Source organism: Phalacrocorax carbo, chromosome 3 (genome assembly GCF_963921805.1).
Source record: "Phalacrocorax carbo chromosome 3, bPhaCar2.1, whole genome shotgun sequence".
Taxonomy (NCBI): Eukaryota; Metazoa; Chordata; class Aves; order Suliformes; family Phalacrocoracidae; genus Phalacrocorax; species Phalacrocorax carbo.
This window is the reverse complement of record NC_087515.1, coordinates 1,594,375-1,619,527: the sequence shown is the minus strand read 5'-3', so window position 1 is coordinate 1,619,527 and position 25,153 is coordinate 1,594,375. Positions and strand designations below refer to the sequence as shown.

General features: G+C 47.7%; 3 protein-coding genes across 5 annotated transcripts in view; 1 reads left to right on the top strand and 2 right to left on the bottom strand.

Moving 5' to 3' along the window:
- Positions 1–3,238: 3,238 nt before the first annotated feature.
- On the bottom strand, positions 3,239–6,211 carry LOC104051875 (MAL-like protein). Its single transcript, XM_009513019.2, has 4 exons — positions 5,744–6,211; positions 4,447–4,614; positions 3,990–4,118; positions 3,239–3,795 (listed from the first exon to the last, which is right to left on the bottom strand). The coding sequence occupies exons 1-4, from the start codon at positions 5,843–5,845 to the stop codon at positions 3,733–3,735; spliced, it is 462 nt and encodes a 153-aa protein (XP_009511314.2). The 5' UTR covers positions 5,846–6,211; the 3' UTR covers positions 3,239–3,732.
- Positions 6,212–7,447: 1,236 nt separating this feature from the next.
- NPHP1 (nephrocystin 1) lies at positions 7,448–24,554 on the bottom strand. 3 transcript variants are annotated; one of them, XM_064445553.1, is made up of 20 exons: positions 24,390–24,554; positions 24,249–24,313; positions 23,899–23,959; positions 23,310–23,446; positions 22,662–22,866; positions 22,223–22,324; positions 21,260–21,351; positions 20,771–20,813; positions 20,156–20,240; positions 19,435–19,529; positions 18,644–18,772; positions 17,409–17,483; positions 16,576–16,686; positions 15,081–15,163; positions 14,453–14,529; positions 13,534–13,633; positions 13,005–13,117; positions 10,527–10,600; positions 9,674–9,718; positions 7,448–7,885 (listed from the first exon to the last, which is right to left on the bottom strand). In XM_064445553.1, the coding sequence occupies exons 1-20, from the start codon at positions 24,456–24,458 to the stop codon at positions 7,607–7,609; spliced, it is 2,040 nt and encodes a 679-aa protein (XP_064301623.1). In that variant the 5' UTR covers positions 24,459–24,554; the 3' UTR covers positions 7,448–7,606. The 3 variants fall into 3 exon arrangements, with proteins under 3 accessions (XP_064301623.1, XP_064301625.1, XP_064301624.1); XM_064445555.1 differs by having other exon boundaries at positions 7,448–7,816; XM_064445554.1 differs by having other exon boundaries at positions 13,534–13,630.
- A 5-nt stretch (positions 24,555–24,559) lies between these two features.
- BUB1 (BUB1 mitotic checkpoint serine/threonine kinase) overlaps positions 24,560–25,153 on the top strand; it is a 34,300-nt gene continuing 33,706 nt past the window's right edge. Inside the window, exon 1 of the mRNA XM_064445559.1 lies at positions 24,560–24,655. Coding sequence (XP_064301629.1) covers positions 24,560–24,655 — 96 coding nt within the window. The remainder of the gene's footprint in view (positions 24,656–25,153) is intronic.

The following is a 25,153-nucleotide window of genomic DNA, read 5'->3' as shown; positions in this document are numbered from 1 at the left end:
ATGCGAACCTGTACCTAAAGGGATCTCTAGAAGCAGGGGCTCATGCGTCAGAGCAGTCCCTGGAGCACATGTGTAAGTCCCTGTTCCTATTTTGAAAACTTCTAGCACGTAGAAAGGCTTCTTCACGAACTGATTTTTTGCTGTAATGGTACAAAATGTTTATATGAATATATTGCGGCATTTCAGGGGGTCTGTGCAGGACGCGGACTTGTCTACACAGCAGGAAAGGTGTAAGGAGTTTGTGAAAGCGGTGGCGTTAGGGTCTGCGCGAAGCCAAGCCGGCCCTTACCCCGAGCCGCGCTCGCCTTGCTGCCGTTCTGGCGGACGCTGGCAAAGGAACTTCTGACCCTCGCTTTCGAGTCCTGCTGGCACAGTCCTCGGGCAAGTCATTAAAGCCAAAATCGTTTGAGGAGCTCTAAGCGCCATTTTCCCTTGTTTTACCTTAGTGCTGCTAGGAAAGGCCTCGGAAGGGGTGGGGGGGGGGTGTAAAACCAGCCCAAACCCTCAGAACACTGCCACTGGTTTCAGCTCGGACGAAGGTGGCACATCCAGCGATTTCACGTGCCGGCGGTGGAGCAGGGGATGCAGACGTCCCTCCTGGCAGAAATTTTGTGTGTTTCGGGCGTTTGGATTTCCATTCAGCTGAAAATCCAGGGTTGCACGCGCCCAGCCGGGTCGCTGCCCTGCGAGCTCGCCCGGCTCTCCCTCGGGTTTACCCGCTGTTACTTAGCCCTCCTCAGACGCTTTCGTCAGTGAAGCGATTGTGAAAAGTTCTTCACGTTTGCTAAAGATTTGCCGTGTGAATTATACTGATTTCTGAAAGCCTATAAACGCAATCGCTGGTAGAAGGAGAGTTTCAAACACTTGCAAATTTTGAGCTGGGTTTTTGTTGTTGGGGTTTTTTTGTGGTTTGGGTTTTTTTGTGTTTTTTTTTTTGCTTTGCTTTGTTTCAATAAATAAGTAGGCTGAATATATATGCATTTTTCCCCCAAAAAATGATGGTACTGCTTATAATGCTCTGGTGTCTTGACTCCTTATTAAAATTTAAGTGGAAATGGACCAAGAAGTTAGTGCACAGGCAAATGCTGCCTGTTACTGAGGCTTTTAACCTTCCGAGAGGATATTTTCCCCTTACAGCCTAAGCTGCTTTCTAAAAAGAAATGGAGGAAGATAAAATCGCATTAGTGAAAGCTTGTGCTGTCAAAATTACTTTGGATTTCTCTTTAATGGTTTTCTGTATCTGGGCGTAGGATGTAGGTGGTTACGGATTTGTTAGAAAATAGTAGAGCTGTCTATGCGTTGTTTCCATTATTATATTTATGCTGTTGTGTAAAATGGATATTTTATGGGAGTTTTTGTTGCGCAGGGTTTTCTCTGCGAGCAACAACGCCCTTAATTTCATCCTGGAGTTTGCAAACTGGAAGAGACTTCCTCTAGCTGTAGAGCAAGGCCTTCAGGACTACAAAGAGAGGCTCACTGGGGCTCCCAAGAGCTGTTTTGGTAAGCAGGAAAGAAGAAAAGCCTCCGTCGGCGTGTGTCGGCTTCCAGGCCGCAAGCGGGAAGCAGCTCTGGGTGCTGGCGCGCGATGGCAGGGGAGGTTCAAGGGTCGACAGACGCTGCTTGTCCGGAAACCGGGGAGCAGAAATGGCAGGTACCCTAAACACGCCAAACGTATTTGGATGAATTTTACTCATTAGGTGGCTCAGTTCCTGGTCAGCATGGTTCAGGTAGGCCTCCTCAGTTTAGGCTGTCTCGTCTGCTTCAGGTTAATGCACGTGCTAACAACGATGGGCAGCGACGGGAATCAGCATTGCACCTTCCTGAAATGGTTTGTTCGGCCTCCTGGAAGGTTTAAGGGAAGGTGATCAACATCACTCTGTTATGTCCAGCTTGGGGTTGGACTAGAGACCTTTAAAGGTCCCTTCCAACCCAAACCCTTCACTGATTCTATGTTTTCTAGACCATTTCCCACTGCTTTTACAGGTTTTGATTTTGTGAAGCGTCTATCCTGTTCCGTAAGCATCGGACGGTAATTAAAATACAAACCATATAAATCATCGTTATTAAATACCTACAAATCTAGCTGTTCATCGTCACTCCTGTAATCAAAATGTGGTCAGCCAGAAAGATCCAATAACTGACTGGCCAGGAAAACACGAGTGCTGGCTGCATTCACCCTTCAGAAAAGCAGCTTTGGCGCACAGGCCGCGCACTGTGACCTCTGCGTCACTGAACAGCCGCGCTCGGGTGCCTTTGTGAGTGACTCATTTCAAAGCAAAATCTTCTGTACAAGGGTCTGTAATAATTATTAAATTGTTTAAGTGATAGTGTTATTAAATAATACTTCCTTTGGCATATTTGAAGCTAATGAGGATCTGTTTTTGGAGAAAAAAAGAAGACGTTTTCTTTTGGGGAATTTTAGGCTAAGTTCTTTCTTTGTTTTCTTTGCTATTAATAAATATATTTGTGCTGTAATAGCACCGATTGCTATGAAAACACTGATTCTAGCAGGCAGCAGTCCTTCGCTATCGAGAGCTATGCCTCATTATCTGCCAGGGACTGGGGGGTTCAGATGGGATCCAGCTAAACCGGGTAACCGTAGGCAAGCGCTGTAATCCCATGGCATCCTGCTCGGTGTTTGGCTCGCTGCTTAATTTTGCTTGATTTGCTGCTTAATTTTGCAGCCTCCATCCCTCCCCCGTCTCCTCTCCGTCGTCTCGAGAGACGGTCCGTTTTAAGGAGCGACCGCCTGCGATGGGACCGCTTTACCCGGGAGCTGCCATCGCCAGCGTGTCTCCAGGACCACCTCCTCCCCCGAGATGCAGTGAGCGCCCACGCGGTCCCAGAAGCGGAGGATTACCTGGGGCGGCGAGAGGAGGGAGCTCCCTCTCACGCCCAGCCCGGCGCTGAAGGTGCAGAGCAGGGACACCTGCACCGCCGGCGTTAGGGGACGGTGCTGCCCGCGACCGAACCCTGCGGCCGCACACTCTGTGACGGCCATTAGCGGGCACTGGAGAAGAACTACGGAAAAGGACGGTAGTAATAAGTCTTTCTGTGCTGTGGTTTCATACTATCTCTAGCAGTGTGTTAGAAGTTCCATGGTTTACTTGTTTAAACAGTCTGTTGTAGCTTTCTAAGCCTGTGAACATGTTCTGGGTTTTTGAAAGGAAATTTTTAACTCTTACGGAGTAAAGTCAGCTTGTTCAATGAACGCAGCTTATACAGTGGTCAAAATCTATTTGGTCAGACACTGTTGGTAGTCGCTTTATTGTAAGTACTGCAAATACCAAATTAAATTAGCTGAAAGTCAAGGAACACACTATTGTATCATTGTTATGAATTTATGTGTTGGGGAGTGATCTAGCCGAACCGGGAAAACAATATAACAAAGGAAATTTTTTGCTGAAGGAACAGTGATTTTTTTTTTTTTCTTTTTTTTTCCCCCTTTCCTCGGTCTATATTTGGCAGAACGTCGGAGTGGGAGGCTGGCTCAGAGCCTGCACCCAGTCCCTCCCCTCGCGTAGCCCGCGGGCAAGGCACAAAGCATCCCCTCAAGCGCACTGATCCGACACCGCCATCCAAAAATCCCTCCTTCAACGAAGTGAAAAAGCAGCCCCTGTCCCCACGGGGTGGATGACAGGGCCGGGGCAGGGACACCTTGGTGGAAGACAGCGGCACCGCTCGCGCTGGGAAAGCCCTCGTCTTGCGGAGGCAAAGCAGGCGCTGCCGCGCTCACTTGTAGTAGATGCTGAAGGCGTGGAGGATGTACAGGAAGGTCGTGATGAAGGCGAAGAACTGCACGAGAGGAAGAAGAGCAATAGCTGGGGTCAGCTGGGAGAGTGTAACCCCGCCTCAGAGCTGAAGCTCTGACCACTGTGGCACTGCTGGGCTCGGGATGGCTCTGCCGTGGCTTTAATACTTGCTCTTGCGTCTCCGCAAGGGGAACTGTGGGTGCTCTGGCCTGCCCGGGGTTTTCTGGACCGACTCACCGAGGCAGCGCTGTTGAGCTGGTAATAAGTCGGCGAGCTGCGTTCAGACTCAGACCTGATGGTCGCGTTGGCTTGCAAGACAGCAGCGCTCATGTACAGAATGGCCGTGGCGCTGTGGTACAAATTGTCCTGCAAAACAAGGGAGCGGCGGGGATCAAAGCCTGCCCGGGACCGTCCTCCTCCCGCTCACCCTGAGGATGAGCCTCCATCCTCAGCACGTGCGAGTGCTTGAACGGGACACGCACGCCCAGAGGGGCTGGAACCGAACCCTCCCGTGTGCCCACGCAGCACCCACGGCGCAACACAGCTTCCCCCGCCATTTCCCATCAAGGCAAGAGGAGGGAAAAGGGCTGGTTGTTTGCAGCAGGGCCGGCGGCTGGCCAGCTAACCCACGGCCAGCCACGGCCGTCTTCCGCCCACACCGCTGCTGCCAACATCTGTCCCAGCCCCTCCTTACCAGCGCTTTCCAGTTCTCGCTGTTTTTGTGAAAGCCGAAGAGGTAGCTTAAGAGGAGCAGCAGGGAGACGAGGCAGGAGCTGATGGACACGTACATCACCCATCCCTGCAGCAGTGAGAAGGAGACGGAGGTAGCAGCGACGAGGATCCACACCCAGGCCCCGCAGAACTGTCAGGGACAAACAGAGGCGCCTCCGATGAGGGTGGGATGGAGGAAGCCCCTTCTCCTTCCCGAGCCCCTCCTCACCGCCCCCCCAAGCTGGCCCCAGCAGCGGGAAGCCCTGTGTCTTCAGGCAGCACGGAGCAGCCTCCCGGAGCATCCCGGCACAACAGCAGCACTGCAGGCTGGCACGAGTCTCCCCGAACGCTCTTGGGAAATAATTCATAAAGATTCTTAAAAAAAGGAAAAGTTTGTTGCCCTGTTCGACACACAGAAACGTCACCCTGAGGGCTTTGGCAGAGAAGGCAGAAAATGTGCTTTTATCTGAGAAAAGATGAATGATGGCATCAACCCAGCCCTGCCCGCTCGTTAATCTCCTGGGCTTGAAATCGCAGCATGAGGAAGTCTCCTCCTGACTCCAAGCACCAGCCCAGAGCGAGTTGCTCGCTCCGGATCCACCGAAGATATTTACCGTGCACAAATAGCACGCGGACTTATCCGGATAAGGTCATGCCACCCTGTGCCGCTCCTGCTCCGGTGGAAAAAACTCCCCCAGATTTACGGCGGGGAGCCGAGCCCGTCGGCACGGGCAGCTCACGGCACAGCCCGGCCCCTGCGCCCGTGGAGCGTGGGTGGTGCGCGTCGCCGGCGCTGTCGTGTCAAAGTACAGCAGCGGTTATCTCGGCGGCTCCCACCACACGCCCTCTGGACCCAGGGGCAATTGAAAGATTCATGGAATGTCACACGTTACTAGACACCCGACTGCCTTCAAGCCCTTGGAAAGACTTAATACAGAGGATGAAATTCCCTTGATTTTCAAGCAACTTCTGTGCGGTAACTAGAGCTGCTTCTGCCCCGGAGGCACCGGCAGCCCTCCAGCCTCTCCCAGCCCCACAGCAGCCAGCAACCCTCGCACGGGCTCTGGGATGGAGCTGGAGCGTGTCTTGTCTTCCAGCTGTTAAAAAAAAAAACCAACCCCACATCACAAAGACCGCCTTTGTGCTTCCAGTATCAGCTAAAAGGCGTTATTTCCCCTTAACGCTGTCTTCGGGATCATTTTGGGGGCTGCTCCCCGATTTTTAGATTCACTAGGATCGTTAGCAGGGTGCCGTAAGGCTGCAAAGCTCGGCATACTCACGATCTCCGGTAGGATGAATACGTAGGGGAAGGTTTTGAAGACAGCAGGGCCGGAGGGCAAGGCGGGCTGCGTGGGGGCCGCGGGGGGACACGCCAAGGCCATCTCTTCTCAGCCGACGCCACGACCGCTCCGGCTCGGCTCCGCTCGCATTTGCCTGCGCCGCACCGCTCCCGTGCGGGGTTTTAACTTGACACGCCCGCAGGGACGTAATCGCAGAAACCAGCCCAGGCTGGCACCACGCCGCTTCCCCCGACTGACGGGGCGGCCGGCTTCACGCACCCCGCCGCCAGCGCCGCGCCGGGGCAGCAACGGGACCCCGGCCCCGCCACCCATTCCATTCGAGGTCTTTAACGACGGGGAAAGAAAAGCAATCCGGCATCAAGCCGGGGCAGAAACTTTTCCTGCAATCGATTTTTGTCCTTGGCACACTGTCAAGCCTGAAATACCTTTGCTTCCACTGTTGTTACAGCCTCCTCCCCTTTCTGTTCGGGTTTCGGCTGCGTGTCCGCGTCAGCCTCCCCCACACCCACTGGGCACGTCCAGCCTTCAAAAACTTGCAGCCAAACATTTTTTATTTGTTTTTTTTTTTCTTAACAGACAACCCAACGCACTGGTGAGAGACGGGAGGGTCCGCCCGCGTGCCCCCGAGTGCCCACGGAGGCGGCACCTCTGCCTCAGGGCCTCGTTCTGTCCCCTCTAGCTCGAGCAATACCCAGCAGCAGGAGGAGGAGGATTTCCTAGCAAGATAACATATCTCTCTGCTAGGAGAGCCAAGTGATGCCCTAGGAAATGCCCTAGGAATCTGGCTTCTCTGCCAAGCTCTTGCACAATGCATCGCAAAGATCAAATCCGTGATGCTTCTTATTGCCCGAGCCCCTCCTAGGCCTGGGGGAAGTGCTTTGTGTCAGCGACTGACAGCGTCAAGCGCTGTCAGCGGGAGCCAGCTTCGGGCTGTGGTCTTTGACAGATGTTGTCTTAAAACATTTCACACCAGACAAATCTGGTGCCTGGCTTGGACTTAAATCCGCGTGTGACTCGGTGCCCGCCTGCCTCGTCGGACGCGCTGCCAACGTACCCGTCACCGCGCAGAAACCACCCAGAGACGCGCGCACGAGAGAGAAACGGGATGGGTAACTCCCCCCTGGGAGCAGGCAGCACGTGCTCGGGGAAAAGCAGCCTTTAACACCCTGGTCCACCCGAGGAACACCCTGCCGCTCGTCAGCCTGCCCTAGGAAGCCACCGTACGGCATGGCCCCGCAGCGGGGAAAGACAGCGTGTCCTGTACTCCCACCAGCTTTTATTTGTATTAGGTGGGTCGAGCACATTCCTATGAATAACCCAACCTTTTCCTGAGTGGGAAAGAAAAACAGTCAAACAGTCTAAATACCGAGCAACCTGGACGAGAGATGATTTTTTTTCCTAACGTGGCTGACCTCGCTCAGCAGCATTCTTAAAGATCGCCGCTCTTTTCCTTGCCTGTTACCAGCCGACTGGGGTGCCGTCACAGAGAGTCTTTTGTTCACCCTGATTAAAACAAAACTGGAAATTAAATGGAAGCTGCGTGAGAGGAGAAAAGCGCCGCCTCAGCATTTGCTCAGCTTAGGCAAAAAGTGACGCCCGAGGTGGCGACAAGGGGTACACACAGCAACAGGCAGCCTTGGCTAACGTTGCGAAGTTGAAAATTTCAAATCGAATTCCCACTAGTTAAACTGATAAAATAATTTTAGTTGCTTTCAAAATAGTGGTAAACGTGTGCAAATATTAACGGCAGTTCAGAGGGACCACAGCTTCTCTTTGGTAAGAAATGTATTTATATTGTTACCCCGTTCTTACATAGCCTGAATTTTTTCTTCTATAATCCGTTCATACTCCAGGATCGTTTTGCCTCGTTTCTCCTAAGAAATCGTAAGCCAGCTCTGAGATATCAAAGGCTTTGTGAGTGTTTTCTGACGACAGCAGGTACTGAAGCGCACCATCGTTCTCTCGGCTCTTCTTCAAAAAGTCAGCGATCACCTTCCAGCGAGACGCTTCAGACTCTTCCTCGGCCCACTGGTAGTCAGGGAGGAAGGTGGACTGGAGGAGAGGGAAGACAGAGTCGTGGTATACCAGGACAAACAGAGACTTCAGAAATTCTCGATCTCTCTGCAGAGAAGAGCATTTGATAACATTTCAGTGCAAATACGTGGTGTTGCCAAGCGCTTCTACAGAAGTAATGCACACAGGAAAAAATCCAGACAAGAAAACATTCAACTAACCCCCAGTTCCCAGGATAACAACGGGGAGAGATTTGACCTGCCTGAACAAACATCAGTTAGCTCGGACCAGCCTCAAACTCGCCACCGAGAACTCTCTAAACTAAGATCAACAAATCTGCTCTCCAACCCACGCACTTTTCCAAACGACAAAGAGCAGTGATACGCAGCGACACCAAACAGGGCAATCTGTACAACGGGCACCGAGAGCCCTTCGCTCGTGGGGTTTTTGTATCTCTTCCTAAAAAACACCAGTTTTAGTGCGTGACAACTGCTCCCCGCAGCCTCTGCAGGCACAGGCTGAGACTGCCGCGGCCGCCGGGCAAGTGCCGCATCCTCCCCGCCTCGGAAGCCCAAACTCCACTCGTTTCTCTCCTGCTCTAGGTGGAGAGTTGCAAGTCCCCCGCTCCCCGCAGCGCGTGGCTCCTGGCAGGAGGTAAGGGCACACCAAAAGTACTGTTATTTCATGCTTTGGCAGGACATTCTGTGTGTGGCAAGAATTATGCCCTCCCCTGTAAAGACCAATTTGCAAACCCCAGAGACTAAGAATCAGCCTGGACAATTACCGAGCACCGGAAGACCCCGACCGTTCTAACTAGACAGGATTTGTGCGCCTCGTTTTCCAGGCGCCCACTAGAAACCCCCTTCACGCCAGAAGGACGCACACGGAGCGCTGCCTCCTGGAAAACTCATTGACCACCGAGACTCTTCCAGAAATGCTCCAGAAACGCTCCAGAAACACGAGCGCTGTGGCTGGCATCGAGCAGTTCCCATCCCAGCAGCAGACTGAGCAGCTGAGTGTCATGTAGCCACGCAGGAAGGCATAAGAATTCGCCGGGCAGCAATCCTACCGCGGGAGTGGCACCTGACAAATCAGGTAAAACTGGATGGTTCTGGCATACCGAGTTACTAATTCTTTGAGCAGATCAGCTTTTGTTTTGGATGAATGGCCTTGAAAAAGCGATTCTGACTCAAAAGCGTTTTGGGTTTTTTGCATAAATGGGGAGATCTCCTTGCATACCAGTTCAGCAGCACGCACAAAGGATGGAATAGCCTGCTGCTGCTCCCGAGTGAAGTGCCTTGGATCAAGAGCCAAAGCCTTTCTCATCCAGTTACCTACAGCTGCTCTTTGTCCAGAGGATGGGAAGTAGGACAAGGTACAGGTGAGCCTGGTGACACGGCCAATTTAGTTCTTCCCCGGCTGTCTACACGCCAAAATGGGAGATTACAACTCTCTGAGGTAGGGAGATGTGCAGAATTTGGCGGCCTTTCTGCAGGCAGACTGCGGGAGGTCTGGAGCTCAGAGGTCGGAGGAGGAAAGACAATTTGTGGACCTACACAGCCCCTTTTGTACCGGTGGAAAGCTTTTACCAGTCAAGTATTGGAAGCACATCATGAAAGGGGGCCACACTTTGGGTACGAACCTATAATAGCTTCCCCGCTAACAACCGTATACCGACACCGAGACAAAAAGTTACAAGTTGATTTCTTATCCCTTCTTCTCCTAGTTTACTGTTATAAATATGGGTGGGAAATGCTAAGAACGGCATTTAGAGTATCTACAGTTTCTAAATAACTGTAGGGTGAGAGGAAAAGTTAACTACCAATAACCCTGACAGAAAGCTTCTAGCTTGAATTAGATTGAATGTATGTCAAAGAAAAAACTGTAACTTATTACCTTCTCAGATCTCTTTAATGTTCTTTCTCTATCTGCCCAAGCGCTCTAAAATGAAACAACATATAAAATCAGACTGAGATTGTGGAGATCTAAAGCAATTCTGGTTTTAGCTGCAAAAATCTTGCCCGCTGCAATCCCACAGTAGTTTAAGCTGCTGTTGCAGTCCCACTTTCTTCACACTCCCCATTCCTCCCTTGTACAAGTTTAGTTGATTTAAGCAAACAGCCACTCCACCAAATGTTAGATGGGAGGATTTGGAGATTTGAAACCTCCAGGGCCATATAAATGGAATCAAGGGGATCCACTTTTCAGAAAAATCAATCATAACCGAGGCTGACTTTTTCCACCCTACAAGCATGGAGAACTCTAGCCTGACCCCGAAGCCTGACAGCCTCTAGCAGTAGCATCCTTCAGGCAGAAACAACTCAGCTGTTGGCGTCTGGTACCAGGACACCCGCGAGGGACCGCGGCGTAAATGCGGTGAGCGCTGTCCTGTAACTGCCCCTCGGAAGCTAAGCCAGCTCCTACCTGGCATGAAAGCAGCCCTGTCCTAGAAGTCAGACGGGCATTCAGGCAGCTAATCCACTCTCTTGCTGTGGCTACGGGGCTAGCAGCGCTCACACTAGCCCGCTTATGTCTCTGCATCCCTTCTGAAGGTACTCAAGCGTCCTCTTGCGATTTTGAAGGTGCTGAGACACAAGAGAGCTGCACTTACTTGGAATGATTGGAGCTTTTGTGCTGTTTGGCTTTTCCATTTATCTTTTCACAGGATTAAAGAAAAAGCTCAAATTTTGCAAACTGTCTGGAAATCCTGATGCAACAGATGTAACTGAATGCTACATGGATAACATACCCGCAGTGCGTCCATCAGGTCTGGTTGATCCATGAGTTGAGGGAAAGTTGCCAAAATAGGATTGCAGATTAATTCTGAAACAGAGAACAGACACCATTCAAGGCTAAGGAAGAAACAGGATGGTTTTCAAGGTGTCAGCACGTGAAGGTATTCAACATATCCCCTCCCCTCAGAATATTTCAAAGGGAAAATTAGCTGTAATAGTACTCCAGAGCAGTGGGGGAAGTAGAAAAGCTCTCCAACAACTGCATGCTCTGACTGGAGCAAACTCTCAGTGGCTGAGGGGCAGTTAACCTGAGAGAGGAGAGGTGCCCAAAACACGATTGCTGGTTTATTAGGAGAAGCCAGCAAGCAAGAGACCTTACTGGTTTAAGCCAGGGGTAGAGCGAGGTGTCCTTCCTCATTTCTGCACCTGTCTTTTCTACAAACATCTGAAGTTGTGCCGCCTGATTTGGATGTTACGAACGAACACGCCTTCATTTACCTCAGTCTGGCTTGTGTTGTGCGCAATTTTAAGATAACCGGGTAACAAGTGTCATAGTAAATTTACCAAACAGGGCACGTCATCAAACTGCATGGGTGCCCTGCGTGCCTCTCGGGTTAGCTACCGGCGGAGTAGCTGGGTCTCCCGTTAGAGCTGAGCGGGCCGGCTGCATCCGAGTCGGGCACGGCAGAGCTGCCGCCCTGTGACTGGCAGGAATCAAAGCTCTCTGTTACAGCAAATCTTGAACCCCAGTGGCGCAGGGGTCCTGTCATTATTTTAGTTAATGAGACCGGATAAGATTGGAAGAGTGCTACAAGTGACAGAGGAATTTTGGTTGAAGTGTTTTCTTTCTCTTGTGATTTTAAATATTTAATGTACACCTGTTTCTTCATGTTGAAATTGATGGGAAGTTTAGTAAACTCACCATTTACTAATAACAAAACACTTCATGGAAGCAAGCCAGAACTGATTGCTTTTGTGAAATATAGCAGACATTTTACGTTGCCTATTTCTGAAGTGACAGCCGATTTTGAAATAAGCGAGATCTTCTTGTGTTACACCGGAAAAAAGTAGAAAATGGCTACCAGAACAACTTCTGAAATGCTGGGGCAAAGCCTCTAAACCATTTCAGATGAAGTCTGGATCCAAATGGATGCAGTCGAACTCCAGGAGAGGTCATCAGCCTGATCTATCGTCCTACGTTATAAGATCAAACCAAGTAAGTACGGCAGTTCTCAACTGGCCTTTAAAAACTAAGCGTTTTCAGTTTCTCGGTGATAAGTTTATTAAATAAAGCATTAAATAGTCTGACTTTCAGATACTGAAATCAGTATGCTCAGAATGTATATTAAAGTTCAAGAAAATCAGGAAGGGAGTTAAGTTCTGAGTACCTCTGAAAGAGGAATCTGTAATTCAGATGCCTGAGTATGGCTAAAGGTTCTAAGTTAACAATGTTAGTAAGTGCACCAGCAGATGTATTTGCCATAGGAACAGATGACACACAATTCAGTCTGGAGAAGAGACAGCAGAAAGCACAAGAAAATCGCTTGCAGTACCAACATACATTCATCTGTAGTACAGTTAAGGAATGTAATTTTTCCGTATTTCAAATTTATTTTAAAATGGAGAAGACTATAAACTATTACAGTTCCTTTGAAGGAAAGCTGTGGAGGAATAAGACAGAGTTGCAAAATCAGAGCAAAACACTGACTTCTAAAACCAGGGTTCTTCCACTTCTGTCTCTTCCTGCTGCATTAGCCCATAAGTAAATAATAATAAAAGAAACGATGACACAGCCTCAGTGACAAAAACATCCGCCTAATCTCTTCTATAACTCACAAGAACATGCAGACACTAGAAATGGATGAGTAAACCTGCGTGCACATCTAATCTCTTGTTGCATGGGTGGTGAAAAGGAAACATTTCTCTTCCAAATTACCCTTTATTTTTATTTACTTATGCATTTGGAAGTAACCCTTTACCTGACCGCATAGGCTTTTTTTTTGTCAATGAGAATTTCACTGAAACCACTTCATTCATACTCCACAGAAAACAAAACTCTTCTCGTGGGGTTTGCATTCTGTTACGTGAACCGATGTCAACCAGGGCAGCGCGTTAGCTGCGAGCTGCAATATGACTGGTTTGCGCGGTGGTATTGGCAGCAAGGGGCTGTTCTCTTTTATCAGGAGGGACAACAGCTTTCTGTTTGCCCCCACAACACCTGCATGCTGAAGGTTAAAGCACTGAATCTCTAGGCAGGGAGCACGACCTCCTAACCTTGTGAGACGGTCGGTCAACACCAGCACTGCCAGGGAACAGAACTCTACAAGCACCCTGTATCAGAGAGAGTTGCTCCTGCAGAGCCCTGCTTTCGCTTACAAAATGGAGACTTTGGAGACAGTCCTTCTCTTTAGGAACCCGATCTTTCTCCAACACCCTCTCCGTTACTGAGCTCTTCTCCACAACAGCAATTCTTACCTGTTTTTTGTGCTTACCTGTGCTTTGCGTGCTTATTCTGTCTTTCAGGAGTGCATCGCCAAGTATTTGGCGATAAAATATCAAGAGGTGGATGCAGCACATACTGCCAATTAAGGTTTCTGGTAGCAAGCTATTGGGAAAATAAAGAACACACAGTTGAGATTTCTATTCAGAATTGTTCCTCCAAAGCATCGTTCACCAAGCCTTGAGAGCAGTCACCGTTTCACAGAGGTTATTAGCAGCTCATATTGGCACTCCCCTGACTCTGCCACAGCTTTTGACGGTGCACATTGGTACGGCTGTAACGGCCAGAGTCTTGCTGTTGTAGTTTTCAATCTTTTCTAAACTTAAGAGATTTGTTTGTTTGTTTTCAACAAAATAGCTCCAAGCGTCAAACCGAGATCGAGAACAATATGCAGGTGGCGCGACCCTCGGATTTTTCCCATAGCCAGTGCTCCAGGGAAGGGGAACACTGGAGACCTCTGGAACCATTCTAGGCTATCTGAAATGCTTTTTCATGCTGTGGCAGCACACACAAATACTTACTTCAGGATGTCTTTTGACTGCGTACTTAACGACCTCAGTTTCACTGTAAGCACAGGCTGTTTCTTGAGCGCTATAAACTGATGAAAAACACCGCTACCTGCTTAAGAAATAAACACCCGATATGAAATCCGTCATTGTGAAAGAATGTTAAGAATTATATTACAAGAATGGACACTGAAATTTGGCAAGAGATGTTTTGCTAAAACTGTAATTGTTTAAGGATGGTCTCAAAACCAGGAGGAACTGAACGTCTGAGAAACTATCAACATATCAGCTCTTTCAGCACATGGTCTAACACCAGCTATCGCCTCTCTCTAGGCTGGTGGACTCATAACACGCGCAGAGTACCGCGGAGGAAGCATCCAAACCCAAGGGGTAAAGGCCTCCTATAGCTTGCAGCACGTGTCGCTGGCAAACGGATGTTATTACAGCTTCCAGAGGAAAGCTATGGCCGCCCCTATTTCAAACACAAGTGGTCTATCGTCTGAACCAACCCTTAGCGAAGCTTTATTCAACCCCCCAGGGAAGAACCAGTACAGGTCTTCGGTAGTGTATTTATGCACATGTGGAACTTGCGTGTAAGTGATACAGGATTGATGACATGTGACTTGAACAGCCCAGCTTGGGAACTCTTTAGACCCGTGTAACTGCAGAGCCTTGTACCATCACCCCATAGCCAAGAAGCGTTAGGTGCAGTCAAAGAAATCATTGAGGAAATATCACAGAAACGCTGGCACTGGCAGATAGTAGTTCCGCATCCCACCAGTCCTAACAATCAACTCTCTCTCATGCAAAATGAGAACACACAAAACCAAACCGTGATGCGGTGACGGCACACTAACGAGAACCCTGGCTGAGCGCTGCACGTTGTAAAACAGGTACAGCGTTTCATTTACGTGATGTTTAGGAGAAACCACACCTCTTCTTGATATTGACGGGTCAACCTCAACGCCTCTCTCATAGGGAGTACCACCATTCAATAGCAGCTCATACATCCTGTGAAAGAAGAGCAGTATAGTTAAAAGAGGTACGGGTACGTGTTCTCACAGTCACTCTCTGAGAAAGAAAGAAACGTGTTATCTCAAACAAAAACCAACATGGTGCTTCAGGTTATGGCTAGTATTTTATATGAAATGACTATACATAATTACTCAGTAACCAAACCTGAAATGATAAATTTGAAACTTGTATTATATTGGGAAACTAGTTAATTATTTTAGAAGAAATTAGCAACACTGATTCTCCTCCATGTGACTCCAATATTTCTCTTACATGAAATTTAGCAGTTGTTTCATTAAAATGTTTTTTGAGGAGTCATCACCTGAGTATCAAATCTTAGATATGGAAGATTTTAAATGTCAAAGAATAATGTAATCCTAGTTCTCATCTCATTGAAAAACCCAGTGCAACCTGGACGTTAGTCTGGGTTACACCTGCCCCTATCAGTGTGTAAGTATGAAACATGAACTTTACTCCTAGCCTACAACAGATCTCTATACATACATCTGTAAACACAGAGGGAGAAAAGGAAAACCTAATAAGCTTACTTGGAAGGAACAGGCATTCCATCAGAGGTAAAAAGCTTCAGAAATGCCCAGCCACAGCTTAGCTCTCCTCTTTCGCCTGTTGACTAGAAAAAAAGAGAAGCGTAAATAACTTGAGCAGCTAAACCAGAACGAGTAACTGAACCACAAACAATTATTTAGAATAATCACAAAGAAGTGGTGAAATGGTAAAAGCCCCAGATTTGTGGTAAGCCAACGTTGACTATGTCACATTCACAGGTGCTTGAAGATGTTTTACCGAACAGCACACACAGTTATACTGAAGTTGATCATCCCCAAACACATTTAGGAGACGAGGATTTATAAAGAAATACCCATTGAAGGGAAACCTAAGTGTATCAAGCTCCTGAAAAAGAAGAAATGCGCAGATACAAAGGTAAAATCCCCCAAACCTGCACTGATACCCTAAGGAATGCAGGACAGAAAGGAGGAGGGGAAAAGTATACCCAGGGGATTTACCCCTCTGATTCCAGAGTCAACAGTTTCCAAGCCAGCGACCCTGTGCATCAGAAGGCTTTATTCATAGTACCAGAGACACCGCCGGGGAAAGGGAGCTGATCCTGTGTGCCAGCCCATCCATTCCAGACCCCAAAAGCACCAATTACAGGTAGGAGCTTGCAAACACTCCAGCCTTCATTTAAACTTACTCTATAAACAGAAGCAGATAACTTTGCATAATCTTGACTACCCCAATTAGCTGTTCTGTTCCATTAGGTCTCTGTGAACCATCACTTGCCAACATGCTGTTCATCACCAGGACTCATCAGTCCAGTTTCCTACAGCTGCACACTCTGCTTACATCCCTGCACAACAGCTCTGCATCCCCACCACGCTGTCGGCGCGTCTCTCCTCCGCATCTCCACAGGCACTGCACTCTTGCACCCTAAGCTCATGCAGGTGTTAGTAAAGAGAAAATAGGCCCCTTTGCAACTTCTCTATCCAGGCCTTCAAAATTCTGTTGCCCACCCTATAGTACCCTGCTTGCTAACCGTTGCGGTTACCCCACTTTTCATCTTTCACCCCGATTCACTTGATCACCAAGATTCACCTGAGGAAGACTGTGACCGTAATAAAAATTAAAGTTTCGCTTGCCTGAAATAAATCACAAACATAGAAAAACAACGCAGAAGCGAAGAGAGAATTGCTCCTTTGTGATCACATTACAGAATATCTTTGGCAGACTAACAGAAATTATTTCAATGCAAGTAAAGGTACATTCATGTCCACTAGTCAGAAAGTTTTTTATTCTCTAAATATTGACTAGAACTAGAAGTTCCAACACCCAACATCTCTCTCCCCTCCCAGAAGCCAAAAGGAAGACAATCTTACAGTAAGCTAGGCAAAATTGAGCTAAACTTCCATTTGAATCTCACAGTTCGCTGCTGGGATACTGCAGCTGAACGCCAGATACGGGCCTGCTGGTTCACTTCGTAAGCACGTGCTTGGAATGATTTCTACTGCAACCTTACACACTTACATTGCGAATATAAGTGATGCCAAGTTCAAATAATACACCAATGTCTGAAGACAGAGAGTTGGACCTGACAAAACAGTCGCCATCCAGCAAGCTGGGTAAAATGCCTGTTACCTAATGCAGAGAGAGGGGAGAAAAAGAGAAAATTTAATGTACCTGCTAACAAACGCCGCTGATTTCTAAAGGCCATCAAGCACATCACTCATTCATGTAAGATCTCAGACCCAATCCCATTGCATATAGAAGAAAATGATGAGTAGAGAACCAATTTCAGGTGAAACCTTGCTCCCCTTATCCTGCCATGAAACACAGTTGTGCTACCAAGGTCCTTTTTTTGCGCGCAATGACAAGCTATTAACAAACTTTAGATATCAAAAAGCACTTAATTCTCTCCAAGAACACAGCAACAACTGGGATGAAACATGACATCGCTACTGCTGCGACGTCACCCGAAACACAGGACAAAGCATGTGCTCTTTCTTTAATGAAATCAAAGCGAAAGCTCACACGCAAGGTGGCTACCGCCTTCCCTTCTCTGTGAACACCACGTAGTGTGCGCCTGATACCAATTCAGAGCTAACCAGTTAACCGGCTGGATCACCAGTCCCTGCCGCTACTTCTCCTTCCCCCCAGCTCTTTTCTCCGAAGTGTTTTTGTTTGGACACTTAGTTTAGTTTGAATTTGTGCACTTCGGCACGTCTTGTCTTTTCTGCATGTTCAGTTTGGTTCCAGTACGGTTTATTTCACCAGGAATACCAGAAGTCATAGACATCACTACATAAGAAGCTGGAAATAGATAGTTGCTGGCTATGTCACTCCCTGAGCGAGATACCCACCCTCGGAGAAAAGGTCCACGTCTGAGGGTTTTTGGGTTGCCACGTAGCTCTCACTGTGTGAATGTTACTCAGCACCTAAAGCATGATAGTGGTGAAAAAAGCTGAGTTCTTCTGGAAAGCTACGCAGCTTTAAGAAAATGCAGTATAACCCCAGATCAATCCAACACTGCACACAAAGACAAAATTATGCTTTCTCTTCAACTTTATCAGACGGTTTCAGTTTAAAGGAAGTTTCCTCTGAAGCCACAGAGCACTTTCCAACCATCCTTGCTTCATATACACCGGCAATGGTCCCTTTGCCCCCAAGAGCATTCGGCACAGCAGGAAGAAAACTGCCAGATCATCAGCGTTAGGTGCTGTTACAAAAAGCTGCTCTACACATACGCACGAAGGAGCAGAGGAACAACTGCGGGTGGGGAAATCTGAATACGACCCTGACCCAGCTATTCCCAGGCCCATCACAGGAGAGAGATCAGCCCAGAAAAGGCTCGTCTCCACAAACACGAGGGAGCAGAGAGGCACAATGGCAGGTGGGGGAACGAGAATTATGGGCTCAGAGGAATGGAGCTCTCACCCCAGCCCCTCCCAGGGCGGCCCAGGGGCCGGGTACGACACCCATCACAATGAGTCAAAAGGAGCAGCTCTCTGGATCACCTTATGGACTGAAAGGCGTTCCTGCCTGGGGATATGAGACACTGTGGCATGCAGGGGAAAAGCACTCTGGGACTGCACATGACTTACTGTGCGATGTTCAGGGGAGGAACCAAAGGCAGAGAAAGGGAGGGAGCAAGGTGCTTTGTGGAATAACAAGGGTGGGAAAGCAGAAGGGTAAGTATGCATGTCTGGCCATGCCTGGTACCTGGTCAGTGCAGTCTCTCCTGTTTTTTCATTAAACTCCATTTATAACTGTTTTCCTGGGTGAATGGGCTCTCCATTCTGAATGCATGTGTGTGTGTGGACGTCTAGGTGCCAGCAACTGCAGGCCACTGGGGGCCTACATGGCTGGTGTGTCTGCAGCTGGAGGGAGCGAGGGTACGTACGTCAGCGTGTGATCGCAGGCGAGTGTCAGGCCAGACAAATCGGAGAGTAAGTGAAGCGGCCTGGAAGGCAGGTTGTGTGTGCGTGTCTCTCGCTCTCCAAGTGAGACAGCTGGAGGAGTTGGCTGCCAGAGGGACCAGAGCGTGAAAGATCCTGAAAGATCCACACCTCAAGACTTTGACAGCCAAACAACTTACCCGGTTGCCGTCGAATAGACAGAGTCGAACGTGCCTACTGAGAACCTGTATACTGCCTCCTGGGACAGGAATCATTTTACAGCTACATAAAGTTACAATCACGGATAACCGAGTTGGTCTAGGATAGATCTGAAATACAGACAACAGAAGGAGGATTAAATCTACTGGCTCCTCCTGAATGTGGTATCACTTTGGTTTTATTTACTGAGATGACAGAGTGTAGCGTTCACTAGACGGGATTCTTCTAACCACAAAGCCTGTGTAGTATTAGCAGCAGCAACAAGATTTCTTCATAAGCCTTCAGCTCTCTTCTAAAAAGACTGCTACAAATATTTTAATGTGAAAGGCAGAAGGTCCTATCAAAGTTTGAGATGAAAGAAATATTCTAAAAGCGGTGCAAATCAAGACATAATCATTAGTGAAAACAAAAGACGACAAACGGAATTGGTGATTTCACGGTGCCTAGCAGAAGTTAACGGTTTAAAAATTCAGCCTTGTCACCCATGCAGATCTGCTTCACCCCAGACAGGGAAGGAACCCACAAACTTAAGATGAAACATGACTCATTAGGTACAAGTTTTCCCGTTGGGTATCTTTTTTTTTTGTCTATCAGAGAGTAGGATGTGATCACACCTGCTGCCTAAGGAGTCTGGATTGACAGCGAAATCTATCGTCTGTTTCGCAGCAGCCTTCACCCACCAGTACAAAATATTGCTAGCCATTCGTGTCTACGGATCCTGTCATTTCTCTCAAACCAAAAGCATCACAGCTTTCGTACCAGTAACACTCACAGTATTTTTTTCAGAGTTCCACACCAAGTCTTTGAAAGCCAGCTGCGACGGAGTAAGTTCAGGCTGCAGAAAGTAACTTGCTCGAAACTGATTGCCTACAACAAGAGTCATTTTAAAAATATTTAAAATTGTTTATCATCTTTGTTGCCACAATATGAACAACACCCAAAATTCAGATGTGGCTAGAAGTCTATTTGAATATTTGACTGGTCCAAACAAAACTATGGGGGTATCTTCTACAGGCACCCTTTAAAAAGGGTACTTTTACTATTTGTAAGTGTTCTGCAGTATTTCATTCCAGAAGCTCAGTAATTTAACAAAAAGAGCTATTGACTTGAAACAGTTTTAAAGAAAAACTAAGAAAATATGAGATGTGTAACATCCTCAGTGACGAGACTCCAAAAGATCTCCAAAAAAAAGGGAAGATTCAAAAAAATCATTGTTTTTTGCAACAGGAAGTATCTTCCAAAGAGGAAAACCTTTGAAATCATTAGGAACTGTGTCATTGCTCCATGTAGCCAGGATTTCACACAGATAAATTAAAACTTAATTGAAGAAGGAAAAAAAAGCCTTCTGTACGTTATTTGACAGGTTGAATATAGCCTGTACCAATTACCAATTACGCAATACTGATCTGAGTCCAATAGGCTATAACAAGGCTAAGAAACTCCCCACAGACCAAGCGAATCCTGCACTGCAGTTATTATGGGAAAAACCTTACCTTCTTCTAAGAGCTGGAAAAGCATGGACAGGCGGAATCCTGCAGGAACTGCTCCTATGGTTGCCAATACCTCCACTGCATCATTCTATTAACAAAAAACCCCAAACAGCTATTGGCGTTCCTGCTATTTAACATCGAATTCTATCCTCATTTAGAACTCTCACACAACCAATATCAGAGACCTGGGCATCGGTCACCTCTTCTCATGTGAAGCTCGTCTGGCCCATCTCCAGGAACTACTTTTGCTCTGTTTCACGTATCGACGCAGCCAGGCTCCCATTTTGTTAAATCCCCCTTCCATTTCAAAGCAGCAGCAGAGCAGCCAGTTACAGAACAAAATCACACCCTTGAAAGAAACGGTGTGATACTACTGTGGCAAAACAACACGAGACATCTCATTTGCACCTTCGTTCAGACGACACGCGGACTGGGCTATAACTGCAGCCTATTTCTAAAGCATTAGAGAACCCTAGAATTTCTGGCTACAAAAACCAAGGCGTTCATTAAAAACATTGGCCTGCACTACGAGAAACAGTGTTTAGTAAAAAGCAAACCTCATCTACAAAATCATTAACGTTATGGTAGATGGAGTAGCAACGTAAGAGATACACCTACCTCTGAGATAGCTCTTCTTACAGCGCTCCAGTGAGAATCTGTTCTGGAAGAAAAGTAATGCATTTTTTATAATATATCATCCTCGTGTGGGCAAAAATTTAAACACTAAATACAGGCTTGTCTTCAAATACCAGCAGCTTAATAACTGTATTTTTCTGAGATACTAATAATGACATATTTCCAGCTACTAGGACTAATTGCTAAACTATCTCCTGAGCTGGAACATAATTCACACGTGACCCAGCCATTCTTTGATTTTATGGAGCAAACCAAAAGCAAAAGCAAACCAAAGCAAAACTCCCAAACAAACCCACTCAAGTAAAAGTGTGTCTGCGAGCTCAAAAACACCCAAGTGTCTGCTGTACTGAAAAGAAAAATGCCGTCACAAAGCACCGACTACCCTTGCGAGGTATTCTCGCTGTAAGAAATGTGCCGCCAGCTTTAAGGAGAGTAATTTTATACTTATTTGCTTTCGCACCATCTGTTTACCTTTTTTTAATTTCAGTTCCATCTGCTGTTTCATCCACCACTTCTATGTGTTCTTCGCTTTGCTCTTGGCTGTCAACATCTTCGTCACGGATCTGGAATTCAGATTCAGAAAGGGAAAGCACATGATTTCTTCACAGTTCTGTTCTTAAAAACGCTTTCTCCAACCACAGCACATGTTAATGGTTTAGAAGAGATTTTCTGTCTGCAATGACCTATCACTCCATAGCGCTGTAACTGCAGAACACTGCCCTTAGTTCTGCGCTTACGGCAAGGGCTTGGAGCATTCCTACGAGTAAGCAAGAGGACACTTTGGCAAAGCGGGCTCTTTAGAAAGAGAAGTACATCAGCACCATGAAGTGAAATGTTAGCACCTCAACACGCTCTTCAGTTACACTGTGAAAAGCTCTGTTCCAGGGCGAAAAGGTTGGACTAACAGGTCTCACTCCATCCAAACCATCCCCACATTTAAATGTTCACCCCAATTGTATACTGGATATATGTGCGTAAATACAGAAAGTAACGTGTGAGCCACTCTGAAAATGACAATTTGAAAGTCACAAAACTTTTAAATCTCATTTTGAAAAGGTTCTTCCATGTCAAATCACAAAAACTCCAACATTTACAGAGACTCACATTTCACATAAATTATGAAAAGCCCAAATTAGTCCATAGCAGCTTGGAGTCTTCAGAGTTGACCTTTAGTGACAGAGATTATGACTCCCATAACAAGGAACTTCCCTGCCTTTCCGTGCCACATCTGCACAAGGCACAAAAACGCTGCTTTTGCTAGCCACCTCCATTCACACATATACGAACATGGTGTTATTTCCCAGATAACTGGCAAAACACTGCTGCGTACCGCCGCGTAAGCACGGTGATCCATTTTGTGCAGCTATATCATCATTAATGTATATAAAACAGCAGAGGCGAGCCCAGAACAGCAGAAGGTTGCAGCACACTAACCGCAAGGTAGGTTCTAGGAACGAGGCCTCTCTCCCCTTTCGAGTTTTCAGCTACCCACCAGCCATCCGCCTTCTTGTCATGTATAAGTAGGACTTCACCTTTCTTTGCCATTGGAAGGAGAGACGGGGAAAAAAGACAGACAAATATCTCAAAAGGGCTCCAGGCACAATTAAAAAAAAAAAAAAACCAAACCACCACACAAAGACTTATTTTTTCCCACAACGGAGATCATGCTACTGCGACAGACCCTGCCACTACGGAAGGTGGCGAAAGGAGGCTGGACTCCACCAAGCCAAATGTACACCAGGAAAAGCCATTTATCCCTGAATCCTGCAAGGAACTGGCTGAATCCCGGGAGCACAGGATTTAATTATAGTTATTGCTTAATGCAGAACAATCCACAGTACCGACACGTCAAAAAACTTAGAGACAGAGTTACCGTAAATGTGAGATCCCCTTCCTGCTGTGCATCAAAGTTTCCAACTGCAATACATTCTTTAACATTTGGATCATCCAGCAACTTATCCTCGTCTTCATCATCTGTTTCTTCGCTGTCTTCCTCCTCACTACTTTCTTCATCTTCACTCTCATCCTCTTCTCCATTTTCATCTTCTGTTTGAGGACCTTTCTGACGTTCCTCATCCCTACCCAAAATAAATTAAACTTTAATTATTATTATAACAAAGCATCTTGAAATTGCTGTCAAGCCTTGCAACACAGGCTTCTCTGCAAGGACATTATCCAGATACAGAATTTTCATTCCTCTGTTTTACTCTCTGTCCTGATCTGAAAAACTTCCAAAATCCCAATGGTGTTTCCTCCCTAAGCGTACAGACCACATTGCGTCCTCTCCTCACAACAGCCACATTATATTTGAGACATTAACCAACACCCTCAGAAAATTCCTGCGAGTCATTCTTGACTGCATCAAGAAAACAAGCCCCATAAGAGCTGGCTCTTCAGTACTGTTTTTTTAATCACGTGTGAAAAAAAGGCAATGAATTAACAATTTTTTAGGGTCCTTTCCAGCCCTACATGTACAATTCTATTAAAGTGCAGCTTGTGTTCCCTTCTTTAGGCTACTTACGCTGCATAATTCATAGTCACGCTATCCTGATCCAAGGCAAGAACAAGGTTCTGCAGCTCCTGAAAGAGTGTTAGCAATAGCTTTTCTTCTTCTTCTTTCCTCTGACTGTAATTCCCCACAGGCGCAGGCTCATCAGCCTGAGAAAGAAGAACACAACAAATTGCTCAAAGAATCAACGTTCCCCTACAAAGTTAGTTTTCCAGACGCGTCTCACAAGCTTTCTCCCTGCTGGGCTGCCGTCGCTCCCTGCATAGTGACGTCTTTCTTGCCCTTTTCCTCTGCCAAGATGAAATTTCCTGTTAAATTTCTAATCTGCATTCTCCGTTTCCAACACACTGCATTGGGTTGATAGACATGTTATAACGTATCGGGTTGATAAAAGATTTTAAGCGTGGAACTTGTACACAATAAAGCATTAAAAAGGTGCTTTTAAATAATGTAAACAGATCTCAGAGATCTCAGTTGGGGGCTGTGCAGTACTAGACATTGCTCTTGAGGCAGCTAAAATCAAGAGAGGCTGCTGTTCTCTGAACACTCACCCATGACGTGTTTTGGAGAAAACCATTAACAAATTTCTCCCCACACTTACTTTTTTCAAATTACGAAGAGCATTTATATTCTCATCCACCAGTTTCCGCAGCTGCACACATCTGCGTTGAAAAGAAGACAGACAGACAGCATTTTCTTAAAATTCTGATAGGCGGGCGACGCAAATCACACGTCCTTACTGAAACGCGTAGGTTTAGATACTCGGACCTTCCCCCAGCTCTGCGTGCGCACAGCTTGACAAATACCAGTGCAAAACCAGTGCAGCGTAGCTGGTTATCACCTGTAACGTGCAAATTCCCGCTTAAAACTACCTCAGCCCCTGAGGGCTGGTAAGCAGCCACCCTGCTGCGGGTCCCCGCCGGCCCCGCCGGCGGGCGGGCAGCGCCTCACCTCAGCCAAAGCGCCTTCCGCCGCCCGGGGGCCAGGGCCGCGCTCTCCGCCCGCACCGCCTCCACCTGCAACACAGGACAGGAGCCGTCAGAGCCGGGCCGGACGGGACCGCCCCGCCCCGGGCCGGGCCGCCCCCGGTACCTGGGCCCGCAGCTCCCGGCTCCGCCGCTGCACCCGCTGCAGCGGACCCCGCGCCCGCCGCACCGGCATGGTCGCTAGGCAACGGCCGCGCTGGCGCCTGAAGATGACGTCACTTCCGCCGCCCGCGGCACGGCGGGAGCTGTAGTCAACGCGGACCGCCCCTTCACAAAATGGCACCCGGCCGCAGGCAAGGCCGCCCCGCGGAATCCTCCCTTTCTGCCGGCCTCGAAGTTAAAAAAAAGCACCAAAAGGCGCACCGTGAAAAGGTACGACGCCTCGCTGGTGGCGTAGGTACTGCGTGGGGCGAGCCGTCGTGGTTTGCACCACAGTGAGCCGTAGCTCTGCTGAAAGGATCCCCTCGTACTGCACGCCCCGGCCTTTGCGCTGACAGAGCTTCCGAAGGGCTGACGCCCTGTTCCTACCAAAAACCCACAGAACTACTTATTTGGCGATAAATCAGCATTCTGAGATCTTACAGGATGCTGGGCAGTGTATTTTTTCCCCAAAAAGATCCTTCAAAACCATTACAGTTCAGCAACACAGTTGAAAACCAGCAGCCTGCAATCCTCCGGCGCGAAGCGGGAGCAGCCCCTTCTCTCAGCCTCAAGGAAATGCTCTTCTGGTATTTGGTAGCGGTGGAGGGGGAAAGAAGAAACGCGCTACAGCTATCGCCACAATTCCTTGTCCAAAGCGCAAGAAGAAATCCAGAGCCCAAAGCACAAACATCCTTACTCAATTTCCTCATTCACGCTACCAACACACGT

What these genes read in the sequence shown, in the direction of transcription:
- NPHP1 (XM_064445553.1), bottom strand. Translation starts at nt 24,458, where the DNA reads ATGCCGGTGCGGCGGGCGCGGGGTCCGCTGCAGCGGGTGCAGCGGCGG. An exon ending in TTCCTAGAACCTACCTTGCG is followed by an intron (nt 21,352 to 22,222) that starts GTTAGTGTGCTG and finishes TCTGAATTCCAG; the next exon opens with ATCCGTGACGAAGATGTTGA. An exon ending in CAGTCAAAAGACATCCTGAA is followed by an intron (nt 13,118 to 13,533) that starts GTAAGTATTTGT and finishes TTTTCCCAATAG; the next exon opens with CTTGCTACCAGAAACCTTAA.
- LOC104051875 (XM_009513019.2), bottom strand. Translation starts at nt 5,845, where the DNA reads ATGGCCTTGGCGTGTCCCCCCGCGGCCCCCACGCAGCCCGCCTTGCCC. An exon ending in GCGAGAACTGGAAAGCGCTG is followed by an intron (nt 4,119 to 4,446) that starts GTAAGGAGGGGC and finishes CTTGTTTTGCAG; the next exon opens with GACAATTTGTACCACAGCGC. An exon ending in AGCTCAACAGCGCTGCCTCG is followed by an intron (nt 3,796 to 3,989) that starts GTGAGTCGGTCC and finishes CCTCTCGTGCAG; the next exon opens with TTCTTCGCCTTCATCACGAC.